Source organism: Trichosurus vulpecula, chromosome 4, assembly GCF_011100635.1.
Source record: "Trichosurus vulpecula isolate mTriVul1 chromosome 4, mTriVul1.pri, whole genome shotgun sequence".
Taxonomy (NCBI): domain Eukaryota; kingdom Metazoa; phylum Chordata; class Mammalia; order Diprotodontia; family Phalangeridae; genus Trichosurus; species Trichosurus vulpecula.
In genome coordinates, this window is record NC_050576.1 from 440317363 (window position 1) to 440335815 (window position 18453).

Sequence of the window (18453 nt, forward strand, 5' to 3'; positions counted from 1 at the left end):
TTAGTCAGACTGAGACCTGGGAAAGACCTCAGCTTATAAAGGCCAAGGTCTCCCACTGCATCCAGGCCATCTCCAGTCATCCTGATCTGTATCTGGCCACTGGACCCAGATGGCTCCGAAGGAGAAAGTAAGGCTGGTGACTTTGCACAGCCTGGCCTCACTTACATCCAATTCGCTTGTGAGTCACCGCATCACCTTCCTGATGTCATGGCTCTCTTTGAGAACAAAGGACAATCAAGAAGAAGTTGTGAGTAGTGAGGAGCTGTGCTGGTCCCCAGTTCAAGACCCTTCCCCACAGTACCTCCCTCCTTGCTTCCAGATGTGCCCGAAGTGCCATCCATTATTTAGTAGGATTTTGAAGCAGCTCTTTCCTTGGGAGTTTATAGCATTGGTACAGCTCCCTCAATTTTTAATTAGGAAGAACACTCCTAAGCACTGGCATGAGCCTAGCTTTATTTTTTAACCTAATGCATCATTATTTTTAGACTCTCTGAGACTATACAAACTTTGAGGTCTTTAATTGTTTAAAAGCATGCATTAATATGAACCTAAGTGACATGAATATGCATGTTTATTGATTAAAATCTTGGATTTTAGAAAAGGAAGAGACCTAATCCAGATACCTTGTTTTGCCAATGAACACACTGCATTGCAGAGATGAATGCCTTGTCCCAGGTCACTGATCCAATTGCACCTGGAAGCTGGGGCTTCTCTTACACCATTCTTCCCTCTCTAAACTGGGCAATGAATGAAATTAGCCTCTTTCATTTAGAAAAAAGTAACATTTGCTTTCAGTAAATAAGTAACATGCATTCACCATAGTGTAGGTTAATGGAGATTTGGGCATGTTTGTAGGCAGTAGGGAAGAAGCCGGTAGAGAGGGAGAAATTGAAGATTAAGTGACAGAGGACAGTCTGTTGGAAGAGACAGAATGGACTAGGATGACTTGAGCAGGTAGAGCGGTTAGCTTTGGTCAGGAATCAGGCCACTTCATCATGTGAGACAGGGGAGAAGGAGGAGAAGGGGCAGGAGATGTCTGAGTGGTAGGAGATGAGGAAGAGGGAGAAGGGGGAGCTTGCAGTGAATAGCCTCATTTTTTTCTTGTAACATATGAGGCAGGGCTCTAAGCTGAGAGAGGACGGGTAGGGGGAGATGTGGGAGGTTTGAGGAAATTTGGTGGAGAGTTAGATGATGAGCTTAATCAGAGGTGGGTGAAAGGATTGCCTAGCAGCAGTGAGGACCCAGGTGAGGTTGTAAAACATACATTTTTAGTGATCCAGTCAGAATGGTCAAGTGATTTTCTTCATCTTTGTTCAGCAGCACGTTTATATGTGTAGGAGTGAAAACAATATATGGTGGGAGTGATTCAAGACTGAGGCTTGGCTGGGTGTGGTTGGGGATATGATGAGGGGGCGAGGGATTCAACAGAAAAGAACAGTGTAGAGTAGAACTGGTGTTCATCAAGGGGTGAAGATGGGGAGAAAGGGAGAGAGTGGTGAATGCAGGGGAGATGGCCTGGGAGAGAATGGTCTGGATGAAGAACAGGGTTATATAATGGAGGGCTGAGGAAGAGGTGGAAAGCCAACAGATTATGTTTGGATCTGGAGATTTCAGAATTCTTAAACCTGGAGGTGGTACATCTGTGGGTGATGGCAAAATGGAGGTTATAACCATCTTTGTGTGTGGCTGAGGTGGGGTGGAGGAGGAGCTTCTGGGAGGTGAGCAGACTGAGGAGCTGAGTGGTTAGGGTTAGGTTTGAGGGAGAGTTATTATTGATGTTGAAGTCCCTTAGTATAATGGGCAGGAGTTGGGAAGGAGAGAAAAATTGTGAGCCAGGTATGGAACTCATAGAAGGTAGCAGAGTGAGCTGTTGGGTCGGTGGACAGTAGCTACCAGGACTTTGGGTGGTAAAGATGAATGGCATGAACATCAAAGGAAGAGAGATCACTGAGTGATGGAGCAAGGAGGAGAGCCTGGAAGTGGCAATGGGGAGCAAGGAGGATTCCTCCTCCCCTGCCTCTACCCCGGAGTTGAGAAGAGTCAGTGAAGGCACAGCCAGGGAGGCTGGGTCATCAGGGGGAGCCAGGTTTTAGTAATAACCTGTAGATGGAAGGAATTGGAGAGGAATACATTTAAGATAGAGGGAAGTTTGTTGCCTCTGGAACAGACAGAGGGCACAGTGGAAGGGTTGGGTGGAATGAGGATGAAGCTTCTGGGGTGGGAGGATTGAGGGAATGAGGAATCAGTGGTAGGGGGTGAATAATAAGGTTTGGATAATGATCTACAGGAGATCAGAGTCCCTGAGATATGAAAGGTAAGACTACCAGGTATTATTTCTTACAGTATGGTAGTAATATTCCATTGCTTTCATGTTAAGTCCGTAAACATTTATTAAGTGCCTGCCATGTGGCAGGCATTATGCTAAATGCTGGGGGTACTAAGAAAGGCAGAAATACAGTTCTTGCCCTCAGGGATTTTCTAGTCTAATAGGGAAAACAGTATTCAAACAACTACATACAAATAATTGCATAAGCTATTACTCAGTTAGTGGGCATCCACTTTGCTTCCCTTTCTTTGTTATCACAGAAAATGCTGCTATAAATATATAACTGTATTTGGGGCTTTTGTTTTGATCAGTAACTTGGTGTATAAGCCTAGTAGTAGAATCTCTTGAGTCAAAGAGGAGGAACATTTCGGGGGGGGGGGGGGTCATTTTATTTACATAATTGCTTTCCAAAATGGTTATGCTGCTTCACAGCTCCACCAACAATATACTACTGTACCTACTTTCCATTTGCCCTCCAACATTGGCTGTTCCTTTTTTTTTTTTAATCTTTGTCAACTTGTAGGATATTAAAAAGCCCCAGTTTTTGGTTTTGCATTTCTCTTATTATTGGTGATTAGGACCATTCTTTCATGCTTATTAAAAATTTGCAATTCTTCTGAGAACTCTTTGGTGTTATACCTTTGACCACTTATCTATTAGAGAATGGCTTTGTAGGGGTGTGTGTATGGGGTGGAGTGGGTAAGAATATTGAATGGGAATAGAAAAGAATATACCTTTTTCTCAGCAGCATATGGCACCTACACACAAAAATTGATCATGTATTAGGGCATAGAAACAATCGATAATTTCATTAAAGAGAATGACAACAATGAGACAATGTACCAAAATTTATGGGATGCAGCCAAAGCAATACTTAGGGAAAATTTTATTTCTCTAAATTCTTATGTCAACAAAATAGACAAAGAGCAGATCATTGAGTTAGGCATACAATTAAAAAAACTAAAAAGGAATAAATTAAAAATCCTCAGTTGAGCACCACATTGGAAATTCTGAAAACCGAAGGTGAGATTAATAAAATTCAAAGTAAGAAAACTATTAAACTAGTAAATAAAACTAAAAACTGGTTTTACCAAAAAAAAAAAAAAACCCAAGAAGATAAATAAGCCATTGTTTAATTTGATTAAAAAGAAAGAAAACCAAATATCCAGTATCAAAAATGAAAAGGGAGAAATCACCACCAATGAAGAAGAAATTAAAGCAATCATTAGGAAATATTTTTGTCCAATTATATGCCAATAAATTGACAATCTGAGTGAAATCTGTGAATGTTTACGAACGTATAAATTACCCAGATTAAGAGATGAAGAAATAAAATGCCTAAATAACCCTGTCTTAGAAAAAGAAATTGAACAAGCCAGTAATGGAACTCCGTGAGAAAAAATCCCCAGGGACAGATGGGTTCATAAGTGAGTTCTACCAAATATTTAAAGAACAATTAATTCCAATACTATATAAACTATTTAGAAAAATAGACAAAGGAGTCCTAGAAAATTCCTTTTATGACACAAATATGATGCTGATGCCTAAACCAGGAAGAGTTAAAACAGAGAAAAAAAACTAGAGACCAATTTCCCTAATGAATATCAACGTGAAAATTTTAAATAAAATACTAGCAAGGAGATTACAGCAGTATGTCAGAAGGATCGTACTTTATGACCAGGTGGAATTTATACCAGGAATGCAAGGCTGGTTCAGTAATAGGAGAACTATCAGCATAATTGACCATATAACAAAACCAACAGAAATCATCTGATTATCTCAATAGATGCTGAAAAAGCTTTTTGACAAAATACAGTACCCAACTCTTTTAAAAACACTAGAGAGCATAGGAATATGTGGAGCTTTCCTTAAAATGATACTCTAGCTAAAGCATCAGCAAGCATTATCTGTAATGGGGATAAGCTAGAAGCCTTCACAATATGATCAGAGGTGAAACGAGGATGCCCATTAACACCACTATTATTCAATATTGTACCAGAAACGTTAGCGATAGCAATAAGAGAGGAAAAAGAAATTAGAAGGATGAGAATAAGCAATGAGGAAACAAAATTATCACTCTTTGGAGATGGTATGATGGTATACTTAGAGAATACTAGAAAATCAACCAAAAAACTTCTCAAAATAATTAACAGCTCTAGTGAAGCTGCAGTGTATAAACCAAACCCTCATAATTCATCAGCATTTCTCTATATAACCAACAAAGTAAAGCAAGAGATAGAGAAATTCCATTTAAAATAACTATAGACAATATAAAATATTTGGAAGTCTACCTGCCAAGACAAAACCCAGGAGCTATATGAACACAATCACAAAATGCTTTTCACACAAATAAAGTCAGATCTGAACAGCTGGAAAAATATTAGTTGTTCATGGGTAGGCTTAGTCAATATAAGAGAAATGACAACTCTACCTAAATTCATCTATTTATTCCATGCCATACCAATCAGACTATCAAAAGATTATTTGATAGATGAGAAGAAATTAAAACAAAATCCATCTGGAAGAACAAAAGGTCAAGAATATCAAGGAAATCAATGGAAAAAAAATGCAAAGGAAGGTGACCTAGCAATACCAGATCTTCCAAACTATATTATAACGCAGTAATCATCAAAACTATCTGGTACTGGCTAAGAAATAGAGTGGTGCATCAGTGGAATGAATTAAGTATACAAGACTCAGTAGTGCATGACCATAGTAACCTAGTGTTTAATAAATCAAAAGACCCCAGCCTCTGGGATAAGAACTCACTATTTGACAAAAACTGCCAGGAAAAGTGGAAAATAATATGGCAGACACTAGGCATAGACGAGCATCTTGCACCATATACCAAGATATGTTCAAATAGGTACGTGGTTTAGACATAAAGGGTGATGCCATAAGCAAATTAGAAGAGCAAGGAATAGTCTACCGGTCCAATCTTTGGAAAAGGGAAGAATTTGTGACCAAGCAAGAGATAGAGAGCATTATGAAATGTAAAATAGATAATTTTGATTATATTAAATTTAAAAGTTTTTGCCCAAACAAAAGCAATGCAACTGAGATTGGAAGGAAAACAGAAAACTGGGAAGTAATCTTTATAGCCAGTGTTTCTGATAAAGACCTCGTTTCTCAAATATATAGAGAACTAAGTCAGATTTATAAGAATATAAGTCATTCCTTAATGGATAAAATAATAGAAGGATATGAACAGGCAGTTTTCAGATGAAGAGATCAAAGCTATATATAGTCATATGAAGAAGAGCTCTAAATCACTTTTGATTAGAGTAATATAAATTAAAACACACCTATCAGATTGACTAGTATGACAAAAAAAAAGGAAAATAACAAATGTTGGAGAGGATATAGGAAAACTGGGACACTAATGTACTGTTGGTGGAATTGAGAACTGATCCAACCATTCTGGAGAACAATTTGGAGCTATACCCAGAGGGCTATAAAACTGTGCATACCCTTTGACCCTGCAGTGCCATTGTATTCCAAAGAGATCAGAGAAAAGGGGAAAGGACTTATTTATGTACAAAAGTATTCACATCAGCTCTTTTGTGGGGAGGAGGGCAAAGAATTGGAAATCAAGGAGCTAGCTGTCAGTTGGGGGAATGGCTGAACAAGTTGTGGTATGTGATTGTTAGGGATTCGTGTTGCTATGAGAGATGACAAGCAAAATGCTTTCAGGAAATCCTGGATTTGTTCGAGCTGTTACAAAGTAAAGTGAACAGGACCAGGAGAACATTGTACAGGGTGACAGCATCATTGTACGATGAGCAGTTGTGAATGACTCGACTGCAGTACAATAATCCAAGGAACTTAGGATGAAAAATGCTATCTTCCCTCCGAGGAAGCAGGAATGCAGATCGAAGCATACTTCTTTTTCCCTTGTCTTTTCTGTCTGAACATCTATTTTCTTTTCACAACCTATGATTATAATAGAAATATGTTTTGCATGACTTCACATGTATAACCTATATCAAATTGCTGGTGATAGAGAGAATTTGGAACTCAAAATTATTTTTAAAAAAAGTATGCTAAATTTTTTTTTACATTGGTATTACATTTAATTGGAAAAAATAAAAAGTTCCAGGAATAGGAAAAAGCAAATCACTATCCATTGATTAATTTTTGAATAGACGACTGGAAAATAGTCTGATATCTCTCCTGTATGTCCTGATTCCTCCCGTGTTTTTTTACCTCAGAAGGTACTACAGAAATAGAACATATCTCAGCATAGTGAGAATGTGTGCTTTTTTCACGTCTCATAGAAAACAGGAATTTCAGTTTTTTAAAGAACACAAAACAATTTTCTTTACTCACCCCCACACCTCACTATTGGGGGGAAGATGAAAAAAGCCAAAACCTTTTTTTAAAAAAATGCACGGAATCAAGGAGTACAAATTCCTATATTGCCTTTGTCCCCAAAACATCCATCCCGTTTTGCATCCAGAATTCATCACTTCAGTCATGAGGTTCATAGAATAATTTGGTCCCCTGAAATCTTGGTGCATCTTTGTGTGGACCCAGAGTTATTTTAGCTTTGAAAATTATTTATTCATTTATAGCATTGTTGTTAATGTAGAAATGGTTTTCCTAGTTCTGCTCATTTTCCTCTGCATCAGTTCATATGAGCCTTCCCAGATTGCACTTGAAATCTGTTCATTTCACCGTTTTGTATGACTTAATAGTATTGTGTGTGGAAAATATTATACTATTTTATATCATTTCGAATTTCAACTAGACCCAGAGCCTGAATTAATGAGTAACTGGATGAAGATCCAGGACCTGGGCTTCTTTGTTCTCTCTAAAAGTTTGCTCAGGAAATACCCTTACCTCTGTCAACAAGACATTCTTACCTGTTAGCCATTAAGGACATTACCCTAACCCCAAGAGAGATCACCTTGCTTAATGTTCTACAGGTATATACTATGTTATGGAATGTAATGAGACACAGAGACACTGGGCTGTAGTTTCAACTGACTTTTGTCAACATCCTTTACAACTCTATTCCATTAAGGAAAATCCTCTTCTTGTATCATGGTTAAACATATATGAGGGTCATAAAAAATGAGGTAATACAGGCTTGCTAGCTCTGCTAAAATAACATATATAAGTTTTCTCATTGCTTTGGTCAGGCAGCCAGAGTTTATACTCTGACTCCTTGTACGTACCAGTAAGCTAGCTTTGCTATGCTTTAAGGGAAAATAATAAACAACATGGATTTTTCTATCACCTAGCTCTGTTGTTTCCTTCAACCAAATTTTCAGGTTTAACATGTGTTATATTTATATACCATAAGTTCCCAGGGTATCAGTAGCCTTTCAGTTTCTGGTTATTCGCTACTACAAAAAGAGGGGTTATAAATTTGTTTGCACACAGGTCCTTTTCCTCTTTCTTTGAACTCTTTGAGATACAGGCCTTGCACTGGGATCCGTCATTCGAAAAGTGGTTGCTTGTAGAATGGCTGGGCCAGTTCACAGCTGATTTCTCCAGCCCTGTTAGTGAACATTTGGCATTTTCCTTTTTGATGAACTTTGCGCATCTGATGGATAAGAGTTTAACCTGAAACTTCCTTACTTTGCATCTCTATTCTCTAATTAGCGGGTTTTTTTTTTTTCACATGAGTATTGATAGCTCAGATGTCTGCCTCTGAAAATGACCCGTTCGTATCCTTTGACCATTTGTCAGTTGGAATGGCTTTTGTTCTTATGTGTTTAAATCAATTCCTTCTATATTTTGGGAATGAGACTTTTATCAATGAAACTTACTGCATAGACTTTCCTCTGGCTCAACCTGCTTTCTTTCTATCATTTTTCTTTGTGCAAAAACTTAAAATTTTCAGAATCAGAATTATCCAATTTGCCTTGTATTAATCCTTTTTATTCGCTGTGTGAGATGTTGGTGTATGCCTGGTATACCAGAATGCTCTCTAGTTTTCCCGATGGTTTTTATCTTCTTCCAGTTGCTGGGGCCCCTGTACTCATTTGCTTTCTGTTGTCTATGTAATCTGGTCCACTGATCGACTTGTCTGCATTTGAATCAGCACCAGATCTTTAAAGATTATCACTTTGTGGTTTAGCTTGAGATCTGGTCGGGCCACGCGTGCCCTTTTTAAACTTCACCTCGATATGGATTCATTATTTGTCCGTCTCTCTGATATAAGCCCTAGGTAGTTTAATTGCTGTGGCATTGGATAAATGAGTGTCAGGCAGTATTGTCACGTTCATTCTGCTCTGACCTACTGCAGCTCGGCTCGTGGTTACACCTCTGCACATGGTTTTATAGCTGTTCTCATGGAAGTTCCCGCTTGTGTGCTAGTGGGCAGACTCCCCAGCATTTTATAAATTTTGTAGTTATTTTAAATGTAATTTCTCTTCTTCTTCTTGCCGAATTTCTTTGGTAATGCACAGAAATGCATTTGACTTAATGTGCATTTATTTCATATCTTGCAACTTTGCTAAAGCTACTTTGTAACAATTTTTTGTTTTCTTTGTCCCATTCTCTGAGTACACTATTATGCAATTTGCAAAAAGCAGTATTTCTTTTCCTGTTCTCCCGTTTTCTTTTTCTTGACTTACTGCTATCACAGACATTTTTAGGGGTGGGTGGGTGGGTGTGTGTGTGTGTGTGTATGAGAGACAGAGAGAGAGAGAGAGAGAGAGAGACAGACAGACAGACAGACAGACAGACATGGTAGTTGTTACAGTGGGTGTTCTTGCTCTACCTCTGATCTTAATGAAAATGCCAGTAGTTTAATCCCATTAGGTATAATGCTGGCTGGTGTGGTGCGTGGGTGCGTATATTCTTATGTTTAAAAAAAGGTTTCCTTTATTTTTGTATCTTGTACTCTTGACAAAAATGAGTGTTGTAATGTTCCCAAGCTTCTTCTAAATAAATGATTTTTGTATTTTTTGTTATTAACAAGATTTTTAGTTTTCCTAATATTAAACTAGGCCTGCATTCCTGTTATAAATCCAGCGTAACGATGGTGTACTATCTTTGTGATATGTTGTTGTAAACCTCTTTGCTAATATTTTACTTAAAATTTTTGCACAGATATTCATTGGGCATTATTATCTATGGTTTCTTTTTTCTGTTTTTACTATCTGGCTTAGGTATCAAGACTACATTTCTATCATGGAAGGAACTTAGTAGAATAATTCCATTTTGCTGCTTTTCAAACAGTTTGTGTAATATTGAAATGACTTGTTCCTTGATTATTTGATAAAATTTGCCTGTAAATCCTTTTGGCCCTTGGATTTTCATATTAAGGAGTTTATTTATGGTTTGTTCATCTTTTTTTCTTCTGAGATTAGGCTGTTTTAATTCTCCTTTTTCTTTGTGTGCTCATCATTTGGGGAATGATCAAACAAATCCATTTATCTGGGAGTAATGGAATATTATTACAGTGTTAAAAAGTAACAGAAGGCATGAATCCAGAGAAACTGGGTAGTGTTGGCTGATGAACAGCTGAGTGAACAGAATCGGAAGAAATGTTTAGAAAAGTAAATGAAAACAGAACACTGGGACATTGTAAATGAACTTAAGAAGTCTAGTTAATGCAGTGTCCAGTCAGAGTTCCACAATACCGAAGATGAAGCTTGTCACTTTTTATTTTTTAAATTATAATTATTCAGTTTAAAATTTTTTAAATATTTTAATTAATGAATTTGATTTAGTTTATCTAATTTTAATGTATTTTAAATATTAAAATATTAAGATTTTATTCCCCCAATTACATGTAAAAACAATATTGACATTCTTTTTTCAAATTTTGAGTTCCAAATTCTCCTCCTCCCTTCCTCTCACATGTCACTTTTTTAGAGATCAGCAAGTATTTATTAAGTGAACACTATACAAGAAAAAAGCGTAGCATATGTTTGAAAGGGAGAGACAAGTTCAACTAAAATCTATCCAGCTCAAAGGCAAAGGACTAGGAAGCAGCAGAATGTGAGAGCCCGGTGAGGGAGAGGGACCCAGGACAATATTCCTCAGCGTCTCTTAAAGACCCCGAAGGGGGATGGGAGTGGGGGCCTAAGGAGTGGGAAGGTTGCCAGTCCAAATTCACTTGATAGAAGAGGGAGTGTCCTGTCTTGGCAGGTTCACTGGGTGCTGAGGCAGTTTTCCCTGAGGCTAGAAAAGTTGGGGCTAGAGTGTATAGGGTTTTATCCTGGAGGCAGTCGAAAGCCCCCGGATTTTTTTCCAGTAGAGGAGTTAGATGGTCAGATCTGCGCTTAAAGAAAATCGATGGACTGGAGTGGGGAGAGGACCAACTGTTAGGAAATCATGGCCTCTGGGCACTGCATGTGTCGTTAGTTTTCAGACAAGACCAACCAATAAAACGCAGATATGTTTGGGCTGTAGTCAGTCCACTTATTAATCGGGTTTTATTAAGGCCTTGTTCATGTGCTGGAAGCTCTGGGGATCCCACACTGGGCAAAAGGAGTGTATATTCTAATGGGGAAACCATTAGTCTTCATCAGTTATTGGAGGAAAAAGGCCAGTAGTTATTTGTATTAGTTCTTGTACCAGACCCTCGGATACGTGTTTGTGAGGGAAGGCGCCAGCCTCGTGAGCCAGGGTCTGACCTCCGAGCAGGAGAAGGTGCTGGCTCCCCAGCATGAGCAGGAGTCAGGAGGGACCTGGGCCGTGGTCGGGGCATAAGAAAAGGTCTCAGTGCCAGGCGCTGGAGGAGGATATGCCTTCCTCAGCGACTCCTAGAAGTAATGATGGTAGCTAGCACTTGTACAGCATTTACCGGGTGCCAGTCACAAGTGCTTTACAGTCATCACCTCCTCTGATCCTCAAAACAACCCTGGGAGCCAGGAGCTGTTACTGCCCCCGTTTTACAGTTGTGGAAACCGAGGCAAACAGGTTAAGTGACTTCCCCAGGACACACAACTAGTAAGTATTTAAGACTGTTTTGGACTCTCATCTTCCTGACGCCAGGCCCAGCTTTCTACCTCCTGAGCCACATTACTGCCCGAAATTATGAGAATTTCTCATTTCTTTCAGGTCCTTCCCCTAGTGCCCTCCCTTGAAAAATCCCCTTGTATTTATCATCTGTATGCTTTTCTTGATGTCCGTGTCGTCTCCCCTTGTAGAATGTTTGCTCCTTGAGGCCTGGGAGTCTCTTTTGTCTTTGTAATCCCTGGCCCCCAGAGGCACTTAATAAATGCTGATTGTTTGACCCTAGACAAGTCACTTCTCTAAGATTGTTCCTCCCCCCCCCACCCCCATCTATAAAATGGGGTTAATGGTAGCACCCGCCTTCGGAGCTCGTCATGAGAATCCAGTGAGGAAAGCTGTGTCGCACACTTTACGAATGGCCGGGCTGTGTAATGGTAGCTGTTACCGTTACTTCTTCTGGCTCTTAGAGCCACCCAGTATTTTAACGTTCTGAGATTCTGGTATCCAGATTTAGTCTGGGAGGGATGTGTTACACACCTGTACTCCCCCTCCACCTTCTCCCAAGACAGTGGGACATGAGGCATAGCCAGGACGTGAAGCTGGCACCTGGCCCTCATGACTCTGAGTGCTGATGCCGAGGATCTGGGCTGGCTGCTTCCTGCGCCCTAGACTTGTGCTACAAGCAGGGCTCCTGCTGATGACGCCTCTGTGGTGTCTTTGGCTCAGGAGACCTCGTGGGACAGAGACACCCTGAGCCCTGCCTGGACTTCTGGCGGTTCTGAGCCTTCCTACTTCTGCGACTAGAGGGCTGGGCTGACTGTGGTAGTTGTGGCCCAGAGGGCCCGATGGTCCCGGTTGAAGGCTATCGTTCTGTCTTGTTCTGCTGCGGTGCTCAGTATAGGAAAAGAGGCCCAAAAGTGCTTCCAGTGAAGTGGTGCCACGCACAGCCCTGTGTGACCAGCCTGACCTGGTGGGAGTGAATCACTCATTCATAGGGCAGCATGGTTCCTTGCACACACTTGGTGCTTCCACTAAACCAGATCCATCTTCTTGGGGTTGTTTTATTTTGAAAAGAAATAAAGATAGATCTTTGACCTGCTTGTTTGTTTTAGAGGATGGGCATCTGAGAATAGTGAATTTCCCTCGGCAGTAGTTCAGAGAGTCGTAGAGATCATCAGTGAGGACGGAATCCTGTTCGGATTGCTGAAATGAAAGGAGAGGGCGTCACGGGTCCGATGTTGACCTTCCTCATAGAGAGATGAATTCCCAAGAGTGAGCTAACCTGAACTACTGATGGCAAGCTCAGTAGTCAGTACTTTTTAAGATAGTGTTTCAGTGATTTGTGAGGTCAGGAATTTCTCTCTCCTCTCCCCCATAACCCTGGGAAGCCAGGAGCTCATCCTGAATGGAGAGCCCCGGGCAAGTCCCCCAGCCTGCCGGCAGCTCTCAGAGATGAGCATTGCTACAAGCGATTTCCTAACAAAGAAACCCCACATCCAGGCCCTGCTGCCTCTTGGGGGGGGGACGGGACTTAGGGGGGAGGCAAGGTATTCAGGGTTAAGTGACTTGTGCAAGGTCACACAGCTAGTAAGTGTCAAGTGTCTGAGGCTGGATTTGAACTCAGGTGTCGTCCCCCCCCCCCCCCATTTACTTTTTAAACACTTAGTTTACATTTTCCCTACTTTGACATTAATCAGGCCTTTAAAAAATATTCATTTAAAATGTATAGCTTTTCATTTGTCTCTGATTTACAAAAAGTGTTTTTGAATATGAAGAGTTTGACATTTCAAAGCAAGTTAACCCTCTGTCCTGCCTTGTGATCTTGGACAGACCACTTCCAGTCTCTGAGCTAATCTGTAATGCTCCTTCTGCCTCTCTGACCAGTAGATCTAGGGACCTGGTCGATCACTCCATGGCTCTGCTTACGGAAAAGAGGATTTTCTGATCTTTTATCTCACTACCTATAAATATGTTCAGCTCCTGGCTGTCTTCCTAATGGACAGCAGCATAACCTAAAATACATGAGAATCAGAAATCATTTGGTTCTAGAGCATTGGGCTTGAAGTCAGGAAGATCTCTGCAACTGGCCTCAGAAACTTCGCGGAGGTTCTGGAAAGCTGGGCCTGTCCCTCCACCTCTGTCAGCCTTGGTTGCCTCATCTAGAAAGTGAGGGTCAGAAGTCCCACCTACCTCCCCGGGATGTTTGAGGATCCAGTGGGCTAATGCTCCCGTAGCACTTTGTAAACGCTGCCCATTCTCATCATTTCCTGTTGGCCGATTAACTCCTCTCCCCCCCCCCCCCAGTTGGCGCGGCCCTCCTGACTTTAGACAGTGACTTAGACCAAACAGAATTGCCTTCTTTACGGCACCGAGCGCATCGCCTCACTGACAAAATTGGGACTTTTTATGCCTGAGAAAGCAAGTTCCACGTGTTTGGTTCTAAAGTTAATGTTGAATCCTTTGCCTGACGTCACCCTCGAGCGTCCTCCCTTGGAAGGTCCTTCCGGGGCACAGTTTCCTCTGTCTCCACAGTCTCCTCTTTTCATCCTTCTTGTGTGTGGCCTCCTCTCTGACCTCCCCCTCCCCCCCGCCATAGGACATCCCGCCTTTTCTTCTCCTCCTCCTGTTGATGGACCGTGAGGGCTTCAGTGTCGATCAGGGACCTGATCTTCTCCGTGACTTTGCTTTCCTGTCCTCCTGGTTAAACTCTCTGTTCTCTCTGCCCCTGTTTCTCTCATGTTCTTCAGCTGAGGACCGTGCTTCCTTGTTCTCTGAGCATACAGAGGCCTTGTGTCCAGGGCACAGCACACCTGGCCTGAGTTCAGATCCAGCCTCAGGCAGTGTGACCCTGGGCAAGCCTCTTCCCCCTGTTTGCCTCCTCTGAAAAAGAGTGTAAGAGCAGCACCTGACTCCCTGGGTGGGGAAGAACAAAGGAGACAGGTGTGTCTAGCCCTTGGTAGGGCTGCACAAAGGCTTTCTCCTACCCTGGGCTCCTCTTCTCACTCCGCACTGTGTCCTGGTTACTCAGGCCTGCCCCTGGGCCGGTGCCTTCTACCCGGCCCTCCCAGCACCTGGATCTGTGTCTGTTTGCCTTCTTTACCTCCTAGTTCCTCCTACTTCACCCCCTGCAGCACTCTGCCCCGTCAGTCATCACCACCCTCCCCTAGGAGGCACATCTCCTCTCCTCCTCTGCATTTTCTTGGTCCGCTCTCTCGATGACCTCACCAGCCCTCAGTAGGCACAGTTAGTGCGCTTAGCCACCCTCCTCCTGGACAGATGAGGGCTGCCTGGAGCTAGACGGGTCAGAAATCGCTAATTCATTTCCCCCAAACCTGTCCTCCAAGCTGTGCCTGTTTCATTGCAGGCCCTAAGGTCATCGAGTCATTTAAGTTTTACAATCCCACAGGCGCCCTTTACTGCTCTTTCTCTCACCCCTACAGCCTTGGTGTCACTTCTGCTCCCACAACATCTCTCTTGTTTGTCCCCTTCCTGCCGCCACCCGCACTGCTGTGCTGGCCCTGCATCTACTCCTCAGCCGCACGGCTGCCAAATCGATGCACTTAAAACACAGACCAACCGCATCCTAGGCCCAGCAGAAAAATCTTCACTGCTTCCCTGTTAATCTCTAGGAGAGGGTGGAAACTGATCTTCCTGTGATCTCTGCCTCTGGCCTCCCTCTGCAGTCCTGGGCCTGCCCCACCTGGCGCTTTCTGCCCCATCCCGTGCCTCCTCTTTGGAGTGGATCCCCATCTCCTCGGCCTCTAGGAAGCGCAGCACAGGTGCCACACCCCTCATGCAGGAAGCACTGCTGGGATGTGCCAGTGATTAGTTCTCTCTTCCCTCCTCCATTTGGGGGTGTGTGTGTGTGTGTGTATGCGTGCATGCGTGTGCACTTGGATGCTCACGTCACTTCTCCCTCTAGGTGCATGAAAGGAAGCTCCTCCGAGTCAGAGCCTGCTCACTTCTTTGGGTGTGTGCCCAAGGCTTCCTAACTGACTCCTTATAAATGTTTGATCACTTGAATTAGAAGTCAGGCTTTAGAATCATCTTCACACTTGGACCACAGGATACTTGCAATATAGTTAACCATTTCTTTTACGTTTTGTCTGTTAATAAGGCTTAATTATGTCCCTTTTCTGCTCTGCATAAAAATAATCCTGGCTGTCTTATCAGATGTACTCTCGTTATTCAGCTGTTAAACCTGTTTGTGAAAAAGCTTTGTCATTTCTAAATGACCCTCTTCTCCCCACATTAGGTCAATGGTACAGATGCGGATTATGAATATGAAGAAATCACACTGGAACGGGTAACTATGCGTGTTAATTGATCTTATTTGTTTCGTGTTCCAATTTGTTGTTTTTTATAAGAACTGGTTTTCAAAAATAACTTTGGGCCTTCCTGTCTATTCCAATTAACATGGATGTGAAAGAAAGAGATCTTTTTAAGAGGTCTGAATAGTAGTGTCTTTCTTTAAAAGCACATGGATCCACTCAGTTTATATAGGCTAGATTATTTTTTTGTTAAATAATTTAAAATAGTGAATGAAGCCAGGGAATGGGTATTTATTCCTTTTACCTTTCAGTGTGGCACACCTGATTTGAGTTGAAATGCACCAGGAAAAATGGAGACCAGGGTGATGGCTTGTACCTAACTTTGATCAGCTCCACAGAAGCCGTGGACACTGTCATGAGGCTTTGTTCTGGTGGGCAAGGAGCTGAGGCTGTTCAGAGAACATTCTTAACATTTCAGCTAATCGGGAAGGTTACATAGTAATCTAATTTGAATCGCCCCAAACCTCTCAAAGGATAGGCAAAGGTAGAAGTAATGAGTCCCCCTTCAGCTGCCTGTCTTTGAGCTGATGCTTGGTGGCTTCCTGGCAGCTGTGTGGGGGATGCAGTCGAGGTTGTCTCTGAGGTCACTTCTAGCTCTGTGTTTCTTAGGTTGTGTCTGAAGCAGGCTTGCACAACGTGTGGCCCAAGGGCGATTTGTACAGGCCTGTTTACATCCTCTGCGTGTTTCATGGGCTGCCTCAAATCCTTTGGTGGGCTGTAAGTGAGCCCGAGGGTGGTATGTTGTGCAGGCCTGCCCTGACGGAATTTGTGAGGGATTTGAATAAAACAGGCCTGCATAACACACTGCTCTCCAGCCTTATGCTGTGCAGGCCTGGTCTAAAGTATTCTCTACTAGGAGAGATTAAATGAAAGATCTAACTAGTTGGACTGTTTAATACCATCATTATTTGGAACCATCAAAGAATTTAAAAGACAATAATAGAAAACAGTTTTGTGGAAGAGGAGGCAAGATAGTGGAGTAGGAACCAGTCGTAATCATGTTCCCCTCCACAAAACTCCAAATGGATCTAGAAAATGCACTAGGCCAAATTCTGTTCAGGAAGTCTAGAGGAAAAAAATCACAGTAATTGTCTGGTCCAGCTCATCATAGGGAGACAGGCACTGGAGACTGCAGGCAAGCCAGGAGCATGTCACACGCAAGCATGCCAGTGCCCAGGAGAGGCCGGGTCCCATGTCCGTACTGGGACATTGTGTTGGGGACAGGTGCCGACAAGGAGCTTTGTCACCCACCATGCAGCTGTGGCTCACAAATCCAGGGTACAGCAAAAAGGGGTCCTGCAAGGGAGGTGGTGTGGCCAGGGAGGAAAGCCTTGGGTTATGGTCTGAGAAAGGAGGACGTTCAGAAGCCAGCAGCAGCATACCTCAGATCTTAAACACAGAGCAGGGTCTCATTCCCATCATACAGCCCAGTCCCACACCAAAGGGGAACCTTCAGTTCTGCTGCTTTGAATTCAGATCTTCCCAGTTGGCTGAAAGGGACAAATTCTAGCAGCTCAGACCCACACTCAGGTCTGAAACTTGCAGGGTTCAGACCAAGGGGGTGGCAAACAGACCTTGCCCCGGATCAGACCCCTCTCGGGGCACCAAAGGCTTACAGCTGCCCATGAGTCCTTGCATAACCTTGAATACCCCAAGAAAACAGCAACGAGACCAGGCCAGACCTTTGCTCCAGAAGGGCCACAGGGCCTTAGCATCAAGTCCAAAATCAGGCTGCAGGCTGGGAGAATTGGCAAACAAACAAAAAGTCTCAACATAAAGAGCTACTGTGGTGGCAGGGAAGACACACACGGAGGAAGAGAAAGGTTCCAAAGCATCCACAAGCAAAGCACAAAACTCCCCTAGACCCCCTGCAAGAGATGAAATGAGAACCTTTAAAAAAAGAGCTGAATGTTTTTATAAATGAAATGAGAGCACTAGAGGAAAAAACATGAAAAGCTGTGAGAGCTAGGGAAGAATGAATGGGAAAGGGAATGAATATCCCAAGAAACAAACTCCCTGAAAATCTGAATGGACCAAAAGCCAGAAGCCAGTGACTGTGAGGCAGCAAGAAATATTAAAACAAAGTCAAAAGGCTGAAAAAAGAGAAGGAAAGTCAAGACAACTGACGGCAAAAACAGCTGACCTGGAAAATGGAATAAGAAGAAAAAAGTTAAGAACCGTAATCATGGGACCACCTGAAGCCATGACCAAAACAAGAGCCTGGAACATCCTATTTCAAGAAATGAAAAACTGCCCAGATCTCTTAGAACCAGAAGGCAAAGTGGAGAGAGAAAGAACCCACTGGTCACTTCCTGAAAGAAACTCCAAAATGAAAACTCCCAGCAACACCGGAGCCAAAGCCCAGAGCTCCCAGGTCAAAGCAAAACACTGCAAACAGCCAGAAAGACAGAATCCAAACACCAAGGAGCCTGGCCAGGATCACCAATGACGCGTCAGCCACCACCATAAAGAGATGAAGACCTTGAGATGTGATGGCAAAGGCTGTAGACCTAGAACCAAGGAGAGCTTACCCAGCAAACCTGAGTCCATTCCTACAGGGGAAAAATGGATCTTTAATGAAACAGACACTTCCAAGCATTCCTGAGGAAACAGCCAGAGCTTTGGAGAAACTTTGAAGTTCAAATACAGGAGACATGAGAACTGTCAAAAAGGTTGATGAATGAACAGTGATAAAGGAATAAACTGCTAAAATTCACATCTGGGGAAATCATACATGTGTCCTCTTGCATTCCTGTCGTCCGCAGGGATCATAGAAGGAGTCTAATTAAACAAGGCCCAGAAGTGGTGGTGTTAGGTCTTAATGATCTTAAGACAAGGACAGAAAGAGAAGGACAGAAGGATATGTTGGGGAGGGGG

At 42.6% G+C, this 18453-nt stretch overlaps 1 protein-coding gene across 10 annotated transcripts in view; it reads left to right on the plus strand.

Annotated features, from left to right (window-relative positions):
- The window catches only part of DLG1 (discs large MAGUK scaffold protein 1), a 223965-nt gene that overhangs the window by 133436 nt on the left and 72076 nt on the right, over nucleotides 1-18453 (plus strand). For all 10 annotated transcript variants that reach the window (XM_036754320.1, XM_036754321.1, XM_036754322.1 and 7 more), the window contains one exon: nucleotides 15501-15551. In XM_036754320.1, the coding sequence (XP_036610215.1) occupies nucleotides 15501-15551 (51 nt within the window). The remainder of the gene's footprint in view (nucleotides 1-15500; nucleotides 15552-18453) is intronic.